The 14263-nt window shown below is 50.4% G+C and overlaps 1 protein-coding gene across 1 annotated transcript; it reads left to right on the forward strand.

Moving 5' to 3' along the window:
• The first annotated feature begins 3582 nt into the window (after positions 1-3582).
• Positions 3583-14162, forward strand: CAMK1 (calcium/calmodulin dependent protein kinase I). The gene is made up of 12 exons (XM_068983197.1): positions 3583-3662; positions 5931-6045; positions 8037-8168; positions 9369-9443; positions 9553-9691; positions 10517-10643; positions 10737-10812; positions 11516-11628; positions 12180-12258; positions 12355-12442; positions 13731-13848; positions 13956-14162. The coding sequence occupies exons 2-12, from the start codon at positions 5963-5965 to the stop codon at positions 14036-14038; spliced, it is 1113 nt and encodes a 370-aa protein (XP_068839298.1). The 5' UTR covers positions 3583-3662; positions 5931-5962; the 3' UTR covers positions 14039-14162.
• The last annotated feature ends 101 nt before the right edge of the window (positions 14163-14263 follow it).

The following is a 14263-nucleotide window of genomic DNA, read 5'->3' on the forward strand; positions in this document are numbered from 1 at the left end:
CAAAATAATGCTATTTGCAGCAACATGGATGCAACTAGAGATTGTTACAGTAAGTTAATTAAGACCAAGAAGGACAAATATGTATGGTATCACTTATAGGTAGAATCTAAAATATGATACAGGGAATTTCCTGGTCATTCCCTGGTCCAGTGGTTAGGAACTGGCACTTTCACTGCTGTGGTTCAGGTTCAAACCCTGGTCGGGGACTAAAATCATGCAAACTGTGCCACAGCACAGCCAATAAATAAATAAAATATGACACAAATGAACCTATCTATGAAACAGAAACAGATTCACGGACACAAGTTACAGACGTGGTTGCCAAGGGGGCGGCAGGGAGGGGAAGGGTGGAGTGGAGGCTGGGGTTAGCAGATGTAAGTTATTATGTATAGAATGGATAAACAGCAAGGTCCTACTGTATAGCACAGAGAACTGTATTTAGTATCCTATGATAAAATGGATAAGAATATAAAAAGAATAATGGAAAAGGATATAAAAAAGAATATATATATATATATATGTATGTATACATATAAGGTTTTCCCAGTAGTCATGTGTGTATGTGAGAGTTAGACTACAAAGAAAGCTGAGTGCTGAAGAATTGATGCTTTTGAACTGTGGTGTTGGAGAAGACTCTTGAGAGTAACTTGGACTTCAAGGAGATCCAACCAGTCCATCCTAAAGGAAAAATCAGTCCTGAATATTCATTGAAAGGACTGACACTGAAGCTGAAACTCCAATACTTTGGCCACCTGATGGAAAGAGCTGACTCACTGGAAAAGACTCTGATGCTGGGAAAGATTGAAGGCAGGAGGAGAAGGGGACGACAGAGGATGAGATGGTTGGATGGCATCACCAACTCAATGGATGTGAGTTTGAGTAAGCTCCGGGAGTTGGTGATGGACAGGGAAGCCTGGCGTGCTGCAGTCCATGGGGTCTCGGTCGCAAAGAGTTGGACATGACTGAGCAACTGAACTGAACTAAATCACTTTGCTGTACAGCAGAAATGAACACACTGTAAATCAACTATACCTCAACAAAAAAGGTTATGTTTGTACATAAGCCTGTCCATCTTTTCCTTGTGATTTCTTCCATTTTTCTCTAATCTCAGAAGACCACACATCTAACGGTTAATTTTCTGTTGGATTCAAGAACTGATGGCGATGTCTGAGCTGTTTTGTCCTTTTTCAGTTACAAAGGAGAGAAGGGAATTACTTCCTTTACTTTTTTCTTTTCTTTTTTCCATATATTTTGACTTTCCTTGACTTACTTTTTTAGTACCTTGAAATATGCTCATTGAATATGGGGGCTCATTGGAGATGGGGGCTATAGGAGGAAATGGGTATATGTACACACATTATAAAAAGTCTGGAAGAGTAAGAAACAAAACATATTAACTTGATTTTTTTTCTGATGGGAGCAGCACTGGGATGGATTTTGGTTGTGCCTGCCCAGCACTGCTATTCCTTTGGGCAATATAGCCGTCTTCATTCCTTGTGACTCTGGTGGGGTTGCCCATGACAGTACATTTACCCTGTATAGTACCTTAATCCTCTGCCAACAGGTTCAGAGGTAAAGGCATAGGCGTGCCAGTTCAGCAGAGCCCATCACAGTCCTTCCCTGAGACTGATACACGAAACCGGGTGTAGCTCCTCTTTTGCTGGGTTCAGTTGAAAAGATGGGGCTCTCACACCATGCTTGCTTCCAGCTAGAGGAGATCACTCTGCAGAGGAAAGGAAACCAAAGTGTAAAGAAAAATCAAGACAAGGAGAGATGAGAGGAAGCAAATCCTACAAGTACTATGTCTCCAGTTCCAGTCTCAGACGCTGAGCCATGGTGTTCTTCCTTCAGTCTTGCCTCAGCTATGTTAAGCCCTAGGTTTCTTTTTGGTGAAGCTGGCTTAACTGGATATTCTGTCACTTGACAAGTGAAAGAATCTCACCAGTGGAAAGGAGATATAGGGAAAGGAAGTTGCCACTTAGGCCCCTATTCCCAGACAAATCAGGTCCCTTCTCTTAGCCTCTGTTTATACTAAAGTAAAAGTAAATTTTAGCTGTCATATTTTAAATCCCAATGGTATTCCAGGCACTTCACATTCATCAGCTCATAGAATTCTTGGGAGAACTCTGAGTCAGTCATCAATATTCCCATATTCCAAATGGAGAAAGTGAGACTCAGGGAGACAAAGTGTGACCCAGGTTAAGTCGTCCTAGAAACCTCAGCCATCTTCCTCTCTCACCTGTAAAATAGGCATAACAAACTGATTACCCTAGAACACAGTCTTGAGGATAAGAGAGGGAAAAGCCAGTTGAAACTGACTTGGGGTTAAGCCTCGTCCTCTCCCCATGGCTGAGACAGTAAAGAATCTGCCTGCAATGCAGGAGACCTGGCTTCCATCCTTGGGTGGGGAAGATCCCCTGAAGAAAGGAATGGCTACCAACTTCAGTATTCTTTGGAGAATTCCATGGACAGAGGAGCCTGGCGGGCTACAAATCATGGGGTCAAAAAGAGTCGGACACGACTGACTGACTAACGCACAACTCCCCATTTCCAGATGGAAAAAGCGGGAATTCAAAAGTTGGGGGTAGCACTCGGTCGTGATGGAGGTGGAGTCGGGGGCCTTCAGGCTGGCTCCTCTGGCTGGCTCCAGTCCAGGCCCACCCCTACTTCCTGGGAGTTGCTCCTCCCCGCCCCACCGTCTTCCCAAGGAAGGCCTTGCACAAGATGACGTCAGTCAGGTCCTTTGGCCCCCTGCCTGCCGGCCCGAAGCGGTTTCGGGCTTCCCCTCCCCAACCTGGCCCTGAGCCACGGGCCCCAGGCGCCGGCCCCATCACGTGATCCTCTTTGGCCGCCTTCCCCCAGGATCCTGATTTAACTCTCCCTCCTCCCCCTTCCCTCCCGGCACCACACCTGTTCTGCCTGGCAGGTGTAGGGAATTAGAGCATCAGCTCTTCCTCAGAGAAGGACCTTTTAGTTTTCCCGCCATTAGAATGCGGCCCCCAGCCTACGACTGCCTCTGTTCTCTTCATTGCTTACTTTTGCGTGGGCCTTTCCTTACGGCCCCATTCCTCCACTCCCATCAGTCTCCCAAGCCCTTCCCAGGGACTAATTCCCGGGGCTGGGTGGGGAGGGGTGGGGAGTGGCGGGGAGGGGAGGAGGACAGAGCTCAACCCTAAGGAAGCTCACAGAACTGGTCTGAAAGAAACTTCTAGAGACAGGGTGGAAAAGGTCAGCTTCCGGCATTGGACAGACTTGGGTTCGAATTCAGCTCTGCTTCTGACCAATTGATTCTGAACCCTTCATCTCCCTATGCCTCAGTGGTTCCTTTTGCGAAACGGGGACCCCGGCGGGAAACGAAAGACAGAACGAGTCCAGCGGACGCTCTGACTGAACTGACGGGTTTCTCCGCGCACCCACCCCGCCCCGGGCGCCCCTTCCTCAGCCCCGGAGCGGGGCCTCACCTCCCTAGTCCCTCCGCCGCAGGCTCCTCCTCCATTGACATCAGAGCCGCAGGCGGGAGGAGGGAGCCAGCGGAGCCCGAACCGAGCCCCAGTGAGAGAGCGGGCTGGCGGGCCAGGAGCGCAGCAGCGGCGGACGGCGGCCGGAGTTCGGCCCCAGCCAAGTCGGGCCTCCCAGCCAGCCCCGCGGCGGGGCAGCCGCAGGTACCGCCCCGGAGCCGCCCCGCCCACGACCCTGGGCGCCAGAGGGCGGCGGGACCCCCATCCGCTGGGTACCCTCTCCCAAAGATGGGAGGGGGTGCCTGGGCGTGCTGGACTCTACTTGGGTAGGGTAGGGCCTTTCTTCCCCAGCTCTGCCCCAGGCCCAGCAGGTGCCAGGTGGCCAGTGGGAAACTGAGCGGGTAAAAGGGGAAGGTGAGGAGGGATGTGTGTGTATGTGTCTGCCTTCAGCTGGGCCTGAGTGTGGAAGGACTGGGCATTTGGAGGTATAGATGTGTGGCGGCCGTATTGGGGTGTGCGAATGTCTTAGCACAGGCAAGTGGATCAAATGTGAAGTTGCAGGCATGTTGGTGTGTAGGGTATCCGTCTGGGTGGGGATGTCTGGGAATCCGTGTTTTTGTTACAGACTGTATCCAAGTGTTGTGTGTGCTGGGTTCTGGCTCAACGGGTAGTAAGTCAGAGTTGGGAGGTATATAGTTGTGGCCTGAGGATGTTTGGAGTTAGATGTATAAGGATTTGGAGTTTAAGAGCTTCTAGAGTGTATAGGAGGGCTTCTGTGGTGGCTTAGTGGTAAAGAATTCGCCTGCCAAGCAGGAGACACAGGATCGATCCCTGGGTGGGAAAAATCCCCTGGAAAAGGAAATGGCAACCCACTCAAGTATTCTTGGCTGGGAAATCCCATGGAGAGAGGAGCCTGGTGGGCTACAGTCCATGGGGTCACAAGAGTCAGACATGATTTGAGCCACTGAACAGGGTGTGCAGGAGCTGCAGGGTGACAGGTGTGCGGAATCCAGGATGTCTGGTATACAGGTGAGGTAGGTATGTGTGTGTGTATCTGTTCTGTCTGGGTGTCATCTTGTCCTGGTGTGTGTGGATGTGTTTTGGGGTGTGGGAAGGATGTCTGGGTGTGAGGGTGTCTGGGGGGGTGAGTTGATGTGGGCTGATGCCTAGTTGTACATGTGTGATCAGAGACTCATCTGGAGATGGAGTGTGCGGATCTGGGGGCAGGTGTCTGGTTTCAGGGTTGTGGGTGGGTCTTGGTGCAGGGATATGTATGGAACTGTGAGTTTTGTGTTTTTTTTTTTCGGCCAGGCCTCCAGATGGATTTTAAAATCCTGCCCTCTGAAGCTTACCATCAAGTCTCTTTTCCTAGAAGTTTCTGCCCCTGGGATGGGTGGTCAGGCCCCCCGGAACAAAGTCTCATCCAGATTGGACTCTCATACCATGGGCTCTAGTTAGGGCACCTTCCCCTCTTTTTCCAGCAGAAGAAACAGAGAAGGAAAGTGCCCTCCCTGAGGTCACACAGCACACTGGGCTGAGTTTTGACCTCCCTTTCCGTGGGCTTATGATGGCATTGAGAGGCTGTGTTTTCTGGATGGGTCCTAGTCTGCCTGCAGTGCCCTCCAAGGCCTTTGCTTTCAGCGAGCTTAGCTGGGGCCTCATTGGGCAGCTGTCCATCTCCAACCAAATCCTATCCATCTCCAACTTCAGCTCCCCATTCCCCATCTGATAACTGGGGAGAGAGTGCTCACCCACTACTGCTGGTTGTGACAGAGGGCTCAACAGAGTAAAAGTATAGGCTGGATCAGGCTGAGATGAAGCCAGTAGGGGACAGGTTAGGAGGGGACCCTTTCTCAGGCTGCTGGGACCCAGATGGGGAGTCAGGACTGAGAGGGGTAACGGGAGGCCTGGGCAGCTCCAGCTGTGCCTGCTGTTGCTGTGGTAACAGTGCAGAAGGAGCTATTTAAAAACGTGGCTGAGATATTGCTGGAAGCCCAGGCTGCCGGAAACCTGATTTCCGAGAGGCTTGGCAAGGGAGGAGGAGGAGGGAGAGGAGACACCCCAGAGATTCCCAGGGTGGGGCAGCGACATTGCTCGTTCTGGGGACAGGGGGATTCTCCGGGGCTCTGTGTTTCTACAAATTGTTCTGGGGTCTTCTTTGCTGTCCTCCTAGAGTTCAGTATCCCCTCGTGTGTTTGGATTTAGAGAGGGAGAAATTGGGAGGTGAGCTGAGTGAATGAATGAGTGACTATTGAATAAAGAATTTTGCTGCCACCTGAAGGATTTTCCTCTAGGCTTAAGGATATAATGAATGGATGTTGCTGAATGAACAAATGGCCTGTGAATGAATGTTGGATGATTTTGTCAAATGAATGAATCAAGGATGAATAACTGCGTGCTCAATGGGGCCTTCACTAAGTTCCCACAAAAATGTCTGAGCCCTGCTGAGTCTTCTTCGATTCCCTTTCCCAGGAGCCCTGGCTGTGGCCGGAGGGAGGTGGGCCATGCCGGGGGCAGTGGAAGGCCCCAGCTGGAAGCAGGCGGAGGACATTAGAGACATTTACGACTTCCGAGATGTTCTGGGAACGTGAGTCTCCGTGGCAGGAGAGAAGGGGGAGCTGTCCCTGAGCCGGGGGGTAGGGTGCGGAGGGTCCTCACTCGTGGGCCTGCCTGGCTAGGGAGGCTGGGTCCAGGGTGGTGCTTCCTCTGGCCAGTTGATCACTGCTTCCTGTTTCCTACATCCCAGGCCCTGTGGTGGCCTTGTATGGCCCGAGTGGCCCGGAGTTTTCACTTCTGGCTGACAGGGGGTGGAACAGAGGCTGTTCTTGCTCTGGGTTCCTGTGACAAGAAAGTAGGCGAGAATGAAGGAGCCAGTTTTTTAAACTGACTGCCAAGAACTGGGGGTTCTGGCCTAGGTTTTGGAACTGAAGCTGGGCATGGCTCTGTTCTCCATGGTGAGAATCCAAAAATAACTCAAACCTGATCTCTGCCCCTCAAGTTGATCCCAAACCTGTGAGGGAGACAGACCCATGGAAAATGACAACCGGGTGTGTGCTGTGCTCTAGCTAAGTTCGCAAAAGAGGACTTGTTGAGCCCAGAGAGCAGCGGCTTCCGTGTAGGGAATAACTTTCTGGAGAAGGGGGCATTAGAGCTGGGGATTGAAGGATGGGTAGGAGAGTACTTGTCAGACAGGGAGAAGGCATTCCAGGCAGGAGGAATGGCATAAACAAAGGCTCAGAGGTATGTTATGTGTGGAAAGAGACAGAGTCTGGTGCAGCTTATAATCAGAGGCTCGGGGGAAGAGTGGAAGACACTGAGGAAAGAGAGGAACAGGTCAGGTAAGGCCTCGAAGCCAAGCTATAGAGGCTGGAAGTAATCTCATGAGCCACAGGATAACATTTAAGACTTTGTGGCAGATTTGCAATTCAGGATAGTCATTCTGGCCACAGTATAGAGGGTACATTGAAGAGGGACAAGACTGGAAGCCTGCAATGAGGCTATTGTAGTCACTAGTTAGTCTGATGATTGAGATTTCACCATGAGATGCTGTTCATTGACTATGACTTATTATCCCAGGAAAGCAAATAGTTCTAGAGAGCACTAGTCAACACTCATTCCTTAACCAGTGGACTTTAGTGAAAATGAGTATGCTCCTTTCTAAGACTGTTCAAAAGCACTGCTTCTCAAACTTCAGTGAGCATACACATCACCTGTTGTTCAGTCTTTAAGTCATGTCCGATTCTTTGTGACCCTATATGGACTGTATGTAGCCTGCCAGGCTCCTCTGTCCTCCACTATCTCCTGGAGTTTGCTCATATCCACCTCCATTGAGTTGGTGATGTTGTCAAACCATCTCATCCTCCGCTGCCCCCTTCTCCTTTTGCCTTCAATCCTTTCCCAGCATCAGGGTCTTTTCCAGTGAGTTGGCTCTTTGCATTAGGTGGCCTGAGTATTGGATCTGGTTAAAATGCAGCTTCTGATTTTAGTAGGTCTAAGGTGGGGCCCAAGATTCCACAGTTCTGAAAAGCTACCAGGTGATGCTGATGTTCTTCATGGTTCTAAAGGGAGTTAAATAAGCCATAACTCAAATTGGCTTTTGCAGAAAAAGGAATGAATCAGTCATGCACATAATCAAAAAGCCTAGGGAGTAAACTTCAGGTATGGGATACAGGGGCTCACATGATATTATTAGGAAACTGTCTTTGACTGTTTCTCTGCTCTGATTTCCTTTGTGTTGGTTTCATTCTCAAGCAGGCTCTCCCCAAGTGGTGGCAAAGATGACCAACATTAGCTCCAGGCTTACATCCTACCAACTTAGTAGGAAAGAACACCTCATTCTCAAAGTGCCAGTAACCTGGCTTACATCACATCACAGGACCCAGTTACTGTGGCCAGGGAATAGACAACTCTGATTGGCTAGGCTGGGGCACCTCTGGCACCAGAGGTGAACGGGTGATAGAGGGAGGCTCATTCCACCTCCTTGTCCTGGGGATGGTCATGTAACCCATAGGGGGATGGAGAGGCTGGAGGCAAGCTGAGGTTTCTGCTCTCCATCTCGTGAATCCCCTCTCCCCGCAGAGGAGCCTTCTCTGAGGTCATCCTGGCAGAAGATAAGAGGACTCAGAAGCTGGTAGCCATCAAATGTATCGCCAAGAAGGCTCTGGAGGGCAAGGAGGGCAGCATGGAGAACGAGATCGCTGTCCTACACAAGTGCGTGGAGCAAATTCTGTTCCTGCTGTGGGTTAACCCTGCCTTGACCCGTCCCACTCCCCTCCTTTCTCTGCTTTGGGCAAATCACCTAACCTCTCTGAGCCTCAAACTGCTCATTTGTAAATGGGGGTAATTATCTCCACTTGGTAGGATGTGGGGATTAGAGGTCCTTTACTTCAAGTGCCTGGCACAAGAGCAAACACGACTGATGTGATTAACATGCCACTGCTTCTTTACAATGGTTTAATGTCCAGTCATATCTAAAGGTCAATCCTTGAACATGTCTTGAACCCATGTATCTCTGCTGATGCTATCTCTAGAGCTACCTCAAGTTGCCCCACGTATTACACCACCTCACAAGTTTAAAAACACCCATCTGCTGATACTCTGACAACAACCAGATGGTCTCTGAACTCCTCATGCTGATGGGAAACCTGCTGTTCTCACTGGAAAGCTCATATAGAATCTCCACTTCGAGCCTCCCACCTGAGCTTTCTCACCACCCTGAGCAGGGACGAAATAATCATTTCTACCACTGGGTCGGGAAGACTGAGGCCCAGAGAGGACAAAGGACTTGCCTAAGGTCACACAGCAAGTCTGTGGCAGAGCCAAGCCTTCCATCAAATTCACTCACCATCATTGGTTCGTTTCTGGAGTGTTTACTGTGTGCCAGGCACTGTGCCAAGATTCTTCCCTGCATTTCTTCACATGATCCTCACCTCAATACTTGGAGGGAAGTACTATCACTGGCTTCATATTACAGATTTTAAAAAACTGAGGTCTGGAGAGGTTACTCAATTCAGTGAATATCAGTGAGTATTCAGTCTGCACTAGGTGTGGAGGAACAGTGGTCAGCAAGATAAAGCTGCTGGTCTTGTAGAGATGACATGCTGGTGGGAGAGGCTGGCAAATTTATAAACCCAGACAAGTGTTAAAATCCTATAGTAGTCAGCACTGTGAGGTGAGACTTGCCCTCAACAGCACATGGCAGAGGCAGATGAGGACTCAGGTCTGTGAGATGCCAGAGCCCAGTGTTAACCTCCGTGACACTATAACACATCATGGTAAAGCAGCTTTTCCCTTTGGGACCCAGATCTTTGGCTCATCCTGCCCTGGTTTGCAGGCAGTGCTTCCTTAAGATGAGGGTAGGGAGGTGGCTGAACTGTCCTCGGCTCTGAACCACCTAATTTCTCCTTTCAGGATCAAGCACCCCAACATTGTAGCCCTGGATGACATCTACGAGAGTGGGGGACACCTCTATCTCATCATGCAGCTGTGAGTGCCCTTGTGTCAACCCCTTTCTCACACCCGTCCCTGCTGCCCGCTCCCTGGTCTCTCTGCATCCACTGCTCTCTTGGCCAGACTGCCCTGTCCCTGGCTGCAGGGTGTCAGGCGGTGAGCTGTTTGACCGAATTGTGGAAAAAGGCTTCTACACAGAACGGGATGCCAGCCGCCTCATCTTCCAGGTGCTGGATGCCGTCAAGTACCTACACGACCTGGGCATCGTACACCGAGACCTCAAGGTGAATATGATGATGTGTGGGAAGCTAGGGCACCCAAGAGTGGGACCTCTGCAAACTCCCCACTGTGACCTTGGGTACCTCTCACCCCCTTGCTAAGCCTTACCTTTCTGTCTGACCTCTTAAGCCCTAAACTGCTTCCTTCCCATTCCAGTTCTGAAACTCAAATGAACACAAAGGTGATTATCTCAGTAACATCTTAGGTTTTTTCTGATAATAAAACTCCCACTTGCTCTTTGTAGAAAACTTGGATGACAGCAAAACACAAAGAAGACAGCCAGAAACCCCCAAAGCCCTACACCTCAGAGATGATGATGAGGTGCATGTTTGGTGGTACATCACACTCTTGTTTTAGGAGGAGAGCACTGGGGTGAAATAGAGCTGACTTTGAATTCTGGCCTAGCCACTCCCTAACTATAGATCCCCAACTGCAAGTCACTTTGCCTCTCAAGGCATCCGTTTACTCATCTGTAAAGAGGGATTATTCACAGTGGCCTGGCAGGGATGTGGTAAGGATGAACTGAAATGAAGCACAGCACAGGATCTGGCACACAGTAGGTGCTCAAAAATTCTTCAGGTCTTCACAATACATACCTGAGGTTTATAGGAGATCCCCCCCCTCCATACTCCCGAGGTCCTTGTCCTTTTTGGAACTTCTGACTTCCTTGAGAACTTTCCTGAGTTTCTTGTGCCTCCAACCAAGATGGTAGCTGTAAAACTACAGTGGCTTTTGGGGAGGGGGGCTCATTGGGGTGTTTATGGAGGCAGAAGCTTCTGTTAGCCTCTGGCCATTTCCAACTTTCCTTTTCCTCCCTCCCGCCCTCCAAGCCAGAGAATCTGCTGTACTACAGCCTGGATGAAGACTCTAAGATCATGATCTCCGACTTTGGCCTCTCCAAGATGGAAGACCCCAGCAGTGTGCTCTCCACGGCCTGTGGGACCCCAGGATACGTGGGTGCGGAGGGCCCTGGTCTGGGGCTGTGGGCAGGGAAGAAGCGGGAGCTGCCGGGCAGAGATTTGTCAACACTGTGTCCCCTTCCCTCCACAGCCCCTGAGGTGCTGGCCCAGAAGCCCTACAGCAAGGCCGTGGATTGCTGGTCCATCGGGGTCATCGCCTATATCCTGTGAGTGGGGGCCTGGCTGTTATGGATGTGGCTCTGGACTTCTCTCCCCTACTTTGCTCTCTTTTTCCTCTGTGCTATTTCTTCCTTCCTGCCATCCATATTTATTTCTACCAGTTAATGACTGTATTATTTCACTCAATAGAGACTATGTTTCTGACCACTGTGGCCAAGCGCTGAGGATTTAGCAGAGAACAAAAACGACAAAGTGCTTGCCCTCAGGGAGCAGACATGCTAGTAGCAGAGGAGACAGAAAATAAACAAGTAAATAAACCTGTAAAATAATGGCAGGTGGTGAGACATGTATGAAGAAAAATCAAGCAAGGTAGGGAGATGGGATGGATGCTGTTTTAGATAAGGAGGTCAGGAGCCGCTCTGAGGAGGTGGCATGAGTGGCATCCAGGATGAAGTGAGGAAGCCAGACACTCAAAGTGTTCGGGGAGAGTGGCTTGGGGAGAGTGGCTTAGAGAGAGCACAGAGCAAGCGCAAAGGCCCTGAGGAACGACAGATGGTGGCACAATACAGAATAGAAAGCCGGTGGAGTCGGACAGGAGTGAGCAAGGCAGAAAGCTAGATTTCCCCACTTTGTAGAAGGGGAACTCCTTCCTCGGGGTCCTGTCTGAACCTCAACATCGCACCAAAGCTTCCTCTGGAAGCCAGTGTGTACACTGACGGTAGAAATGAGAATGAGTTTCTCCCTGCCCAGGCTCTGTGGTTATCCTCCCTTCTATGACGAGAATGATGCCAAACTCTTTGAACAGATTTTGAAGGCCGAGTACGAGTTTGACTCTCCTTACTGGGACGACATCTCTGACTCTGGTATTTGGGGCTTTGCTTTCATCCCCTGATCCTACCTCCAGTCCCTGCTTCATCTGCTTGGGTTGGGGGGAGTGGGGGTTGCAGAGTGAGGGTTAGGGAAGGTCTCTTCACTTCACCAGATTCCCCAGCCCCAGATTAAGCACTGTCTTTAAGACCAGACACCTCACCCTGGGTGCTTTTCTCTGCCTGGCCCCTGGTCAGACATAGTATATTTCAGACTACCTCCCCACACCGACTTCCTAGTACCTGAAACAACAGCACTAATGTTTTCATCTGTCCTTTTGTGCCTCCAGTTAGGCAGCAAAGCTGTGAAGGCATTATTGATCATTTACACGTCAGTGTGAATCTTCTCTAAGAACAAGTTATTCTTAAGGGAGAAAGCTGGAGAGCTGGGTTGGGTCGGGGGACTTAGAGAAAGAGTACAGGTGGTGTGGGGCAGTGCATGGACAGATCTGGCTTTGATGCCAGGCCAGACCTGAGGGGGTGGGTTCTATCTTGGGGGTGTTCTCAGGCACCGCCATGCTGTCTTTGCTCTTGTCTGGGGGGCTCAGCCAAAGACTTCATCCGGCACTTGATGGAGAAGGATCCAGAGAAGAGGTTCACCTGTGAGCAGGCCTTGCAGCACCCCTGGTGAGAGCTCCCACAAGCCTCGGGCTAGGATGGGGTCTGGGGCCCCTAGGCCTGCCTCTTCCTTCACCAACAGCCCTCTATACACACCTGTCCTAGGATTGCAGGAGATACTGCCCTAGATAAGAATATTCACCAGTCCGTGAGCGAGCAGATCAAGAAGAACTTTGCCAAAAGCAAGTGGAAGGTGAGCCCACGACCCCCATCTAGCCTCCAGCTCACACCAAATGGGGCACACAGTAAATGCTCAGGGATGCTTACTGAAGGGTCTCATTTATTCATGCAATGCTGTGACACCTACTTTATTCTGGTGATGGTCCCTGATCTTCAAGACCAGAGGGAGAACAGTGTATTCTTCTCAAGGAGACATAATCCAAGTTACAGGGTCCTGGAAGGGGCCTAAAGTGGTCATGGCCTGATAGACTGGTCAGGCCTGAGAGCTGAGTAGGAATTAGTCCAGCACAGCAGGATAAGGTCTGAGGCCGAGGGAACCAGGGTGCAAAGGCCCAGGAGAACAGTACAGCCATCTGGGCAGTGCCTGGCAGGACTGAAGGGGCTGCAGGCAGGAAACCGGGCTGAAGACAGGTTGGGGCCAGACTGCCTGGGGGCTTGGGTCCCACAGTAGAGCACTGACTTGATGGTGAGGATGCTGAGGAGCTCCGGCAGGATTTTCAGCTGAAACTTGGCCTTTACAAGGGGCTCTCAAGATGCTTAAAGGCACAGTGAAGGCTGGGAGACACTTTAGGGGACTGTGGCAGAGATGCGGTCAGGAGACAGTGAGGGCTTGAATCAGAGCAGTGACAGTGCGAATAGAGAACGCTGGACCAGGAGTTGTTTGGGTGGCAGAACCGACAAGAAGTGATGTTAGAATGGATACTGGAAGAGAGCGGAGATGACCAGGGCTCGCCCAAGACTTTGGTTGGGGACAAGGTGGATGATGGTGCCATCACTTAGATGGAGATCCTGGGGCCAGAAACTTGTTTTGGGGGAGATTTTGATTTAGGACATGGTAAATTCGAGGGGCATTTCAGTGGACAGGTTGAATAGAGAATGATACACATACAGCTGTGCAAGTCATTTAACCTCTCTGTGCCTGTTTTCCTCCTTTGACAATGCTGACACTAACACTGCCCACCTCAGAGACTTTCAGGAAGATTAAATGATCTATTATGATAAGTGTTTAGAACACTACCTGACACACAATGCTATACAAAGTGTTTACTATTATGTGAATGTGAATTATATGAAAAATTACACATCTACATATATTTTATACGTGTGTGTATGTGTGTGTAACTATATAATGTGACTGAATATAATTTAATGAAGTCTTGTAGAGGTTTCAGGGGGTTTTGGGGATCAACCAATATCACTTGAATGAAAATAACAGAACTGCTATTAAGAATTCTACTGCCAGACCCTGCCCCACGATCTCCTACTCTCTCAAAAGTCCCTTCTTCTGCCTTTCTCCACAGCAAGCCTTCAATGCCACAGCCGTGGTGCGGCACATGAGGAAGCTACAGCTGGGCACCAGCCAGGAGGGGCAGGGACAGACAGCGAGTCGTGGGGAGCTCCTGGCACCAGCAGCCGGGGGTGAGAAGAGGGCTCTGTGCAAGGGCATGGGAGGTCCGTGGAGAGTGGCCCAGGCTGGAGTGGAGGGTCTGCTCCTGTGATCAGCTCTGTTCTCTCTTCCCACGTAGGGCCGGTGGCTGGCTGCTGCTGTCGTGACTGCTGTGTGGAGCCCAGCCCAGAACTGTCCCCCTCTCTGCACCCCCAGCTCTAGGGGCCTGGATCCAGGGTCAGAATCTGCTATGCAGGAAGGGTTGGGGATGGCCTACTCTCCCTCCCTCCCTGAACTGGGGAGGTACCCTGCCCCACCCCCTCTACACCCCTTTCCGTATCACCCCTCCACTGCATTTTCCATACAAATATTTCTATTTTATTGTTCCTTCTTACAATAAAGATAAGAGATTAAAACCACAGGCAGCTCTGTCTCCTCAGACAACCT

The sequence above is a fragment of the Capricornis sumatraensis genome, chromosome 10 (genome assembly GCF_032405125.1).
Source record: "Capricornis sumatraensis isolate serow.1 chromosome 10, serow.2, whole genome shotgun sequence".
Taxonomy (NCBI): Eukaryota; Metazoa; Chordata; class Mammalia; order Artiodactyla; family Bovidae; genus Capricornis; species Capricornis sumatraensis.

Coding starts and splice junctions, on each gene's coding strand:
- CAMK1 (XM_068983197.1), top strand. CDS start 5,963: ATGCCGGGGGCAGTGGAAGGCCCCAGCTGGAAGCAGGCGGAGGACATT. Junction 10,644..10,736: donor TGGGACCCCAGGATACGTGG/GTGCGGAGGGCC, acceptor TTCCCTCCACAG/CCCCTGAGGTGCTGGCCCAG. Junction 12,259..12,354: donor CAGGCCTTGCAGCACCCCTG/GTGAGAGCTCCC, acceptor CACCTGTCCTAG/GATTGCAGGAGATACTGCCC.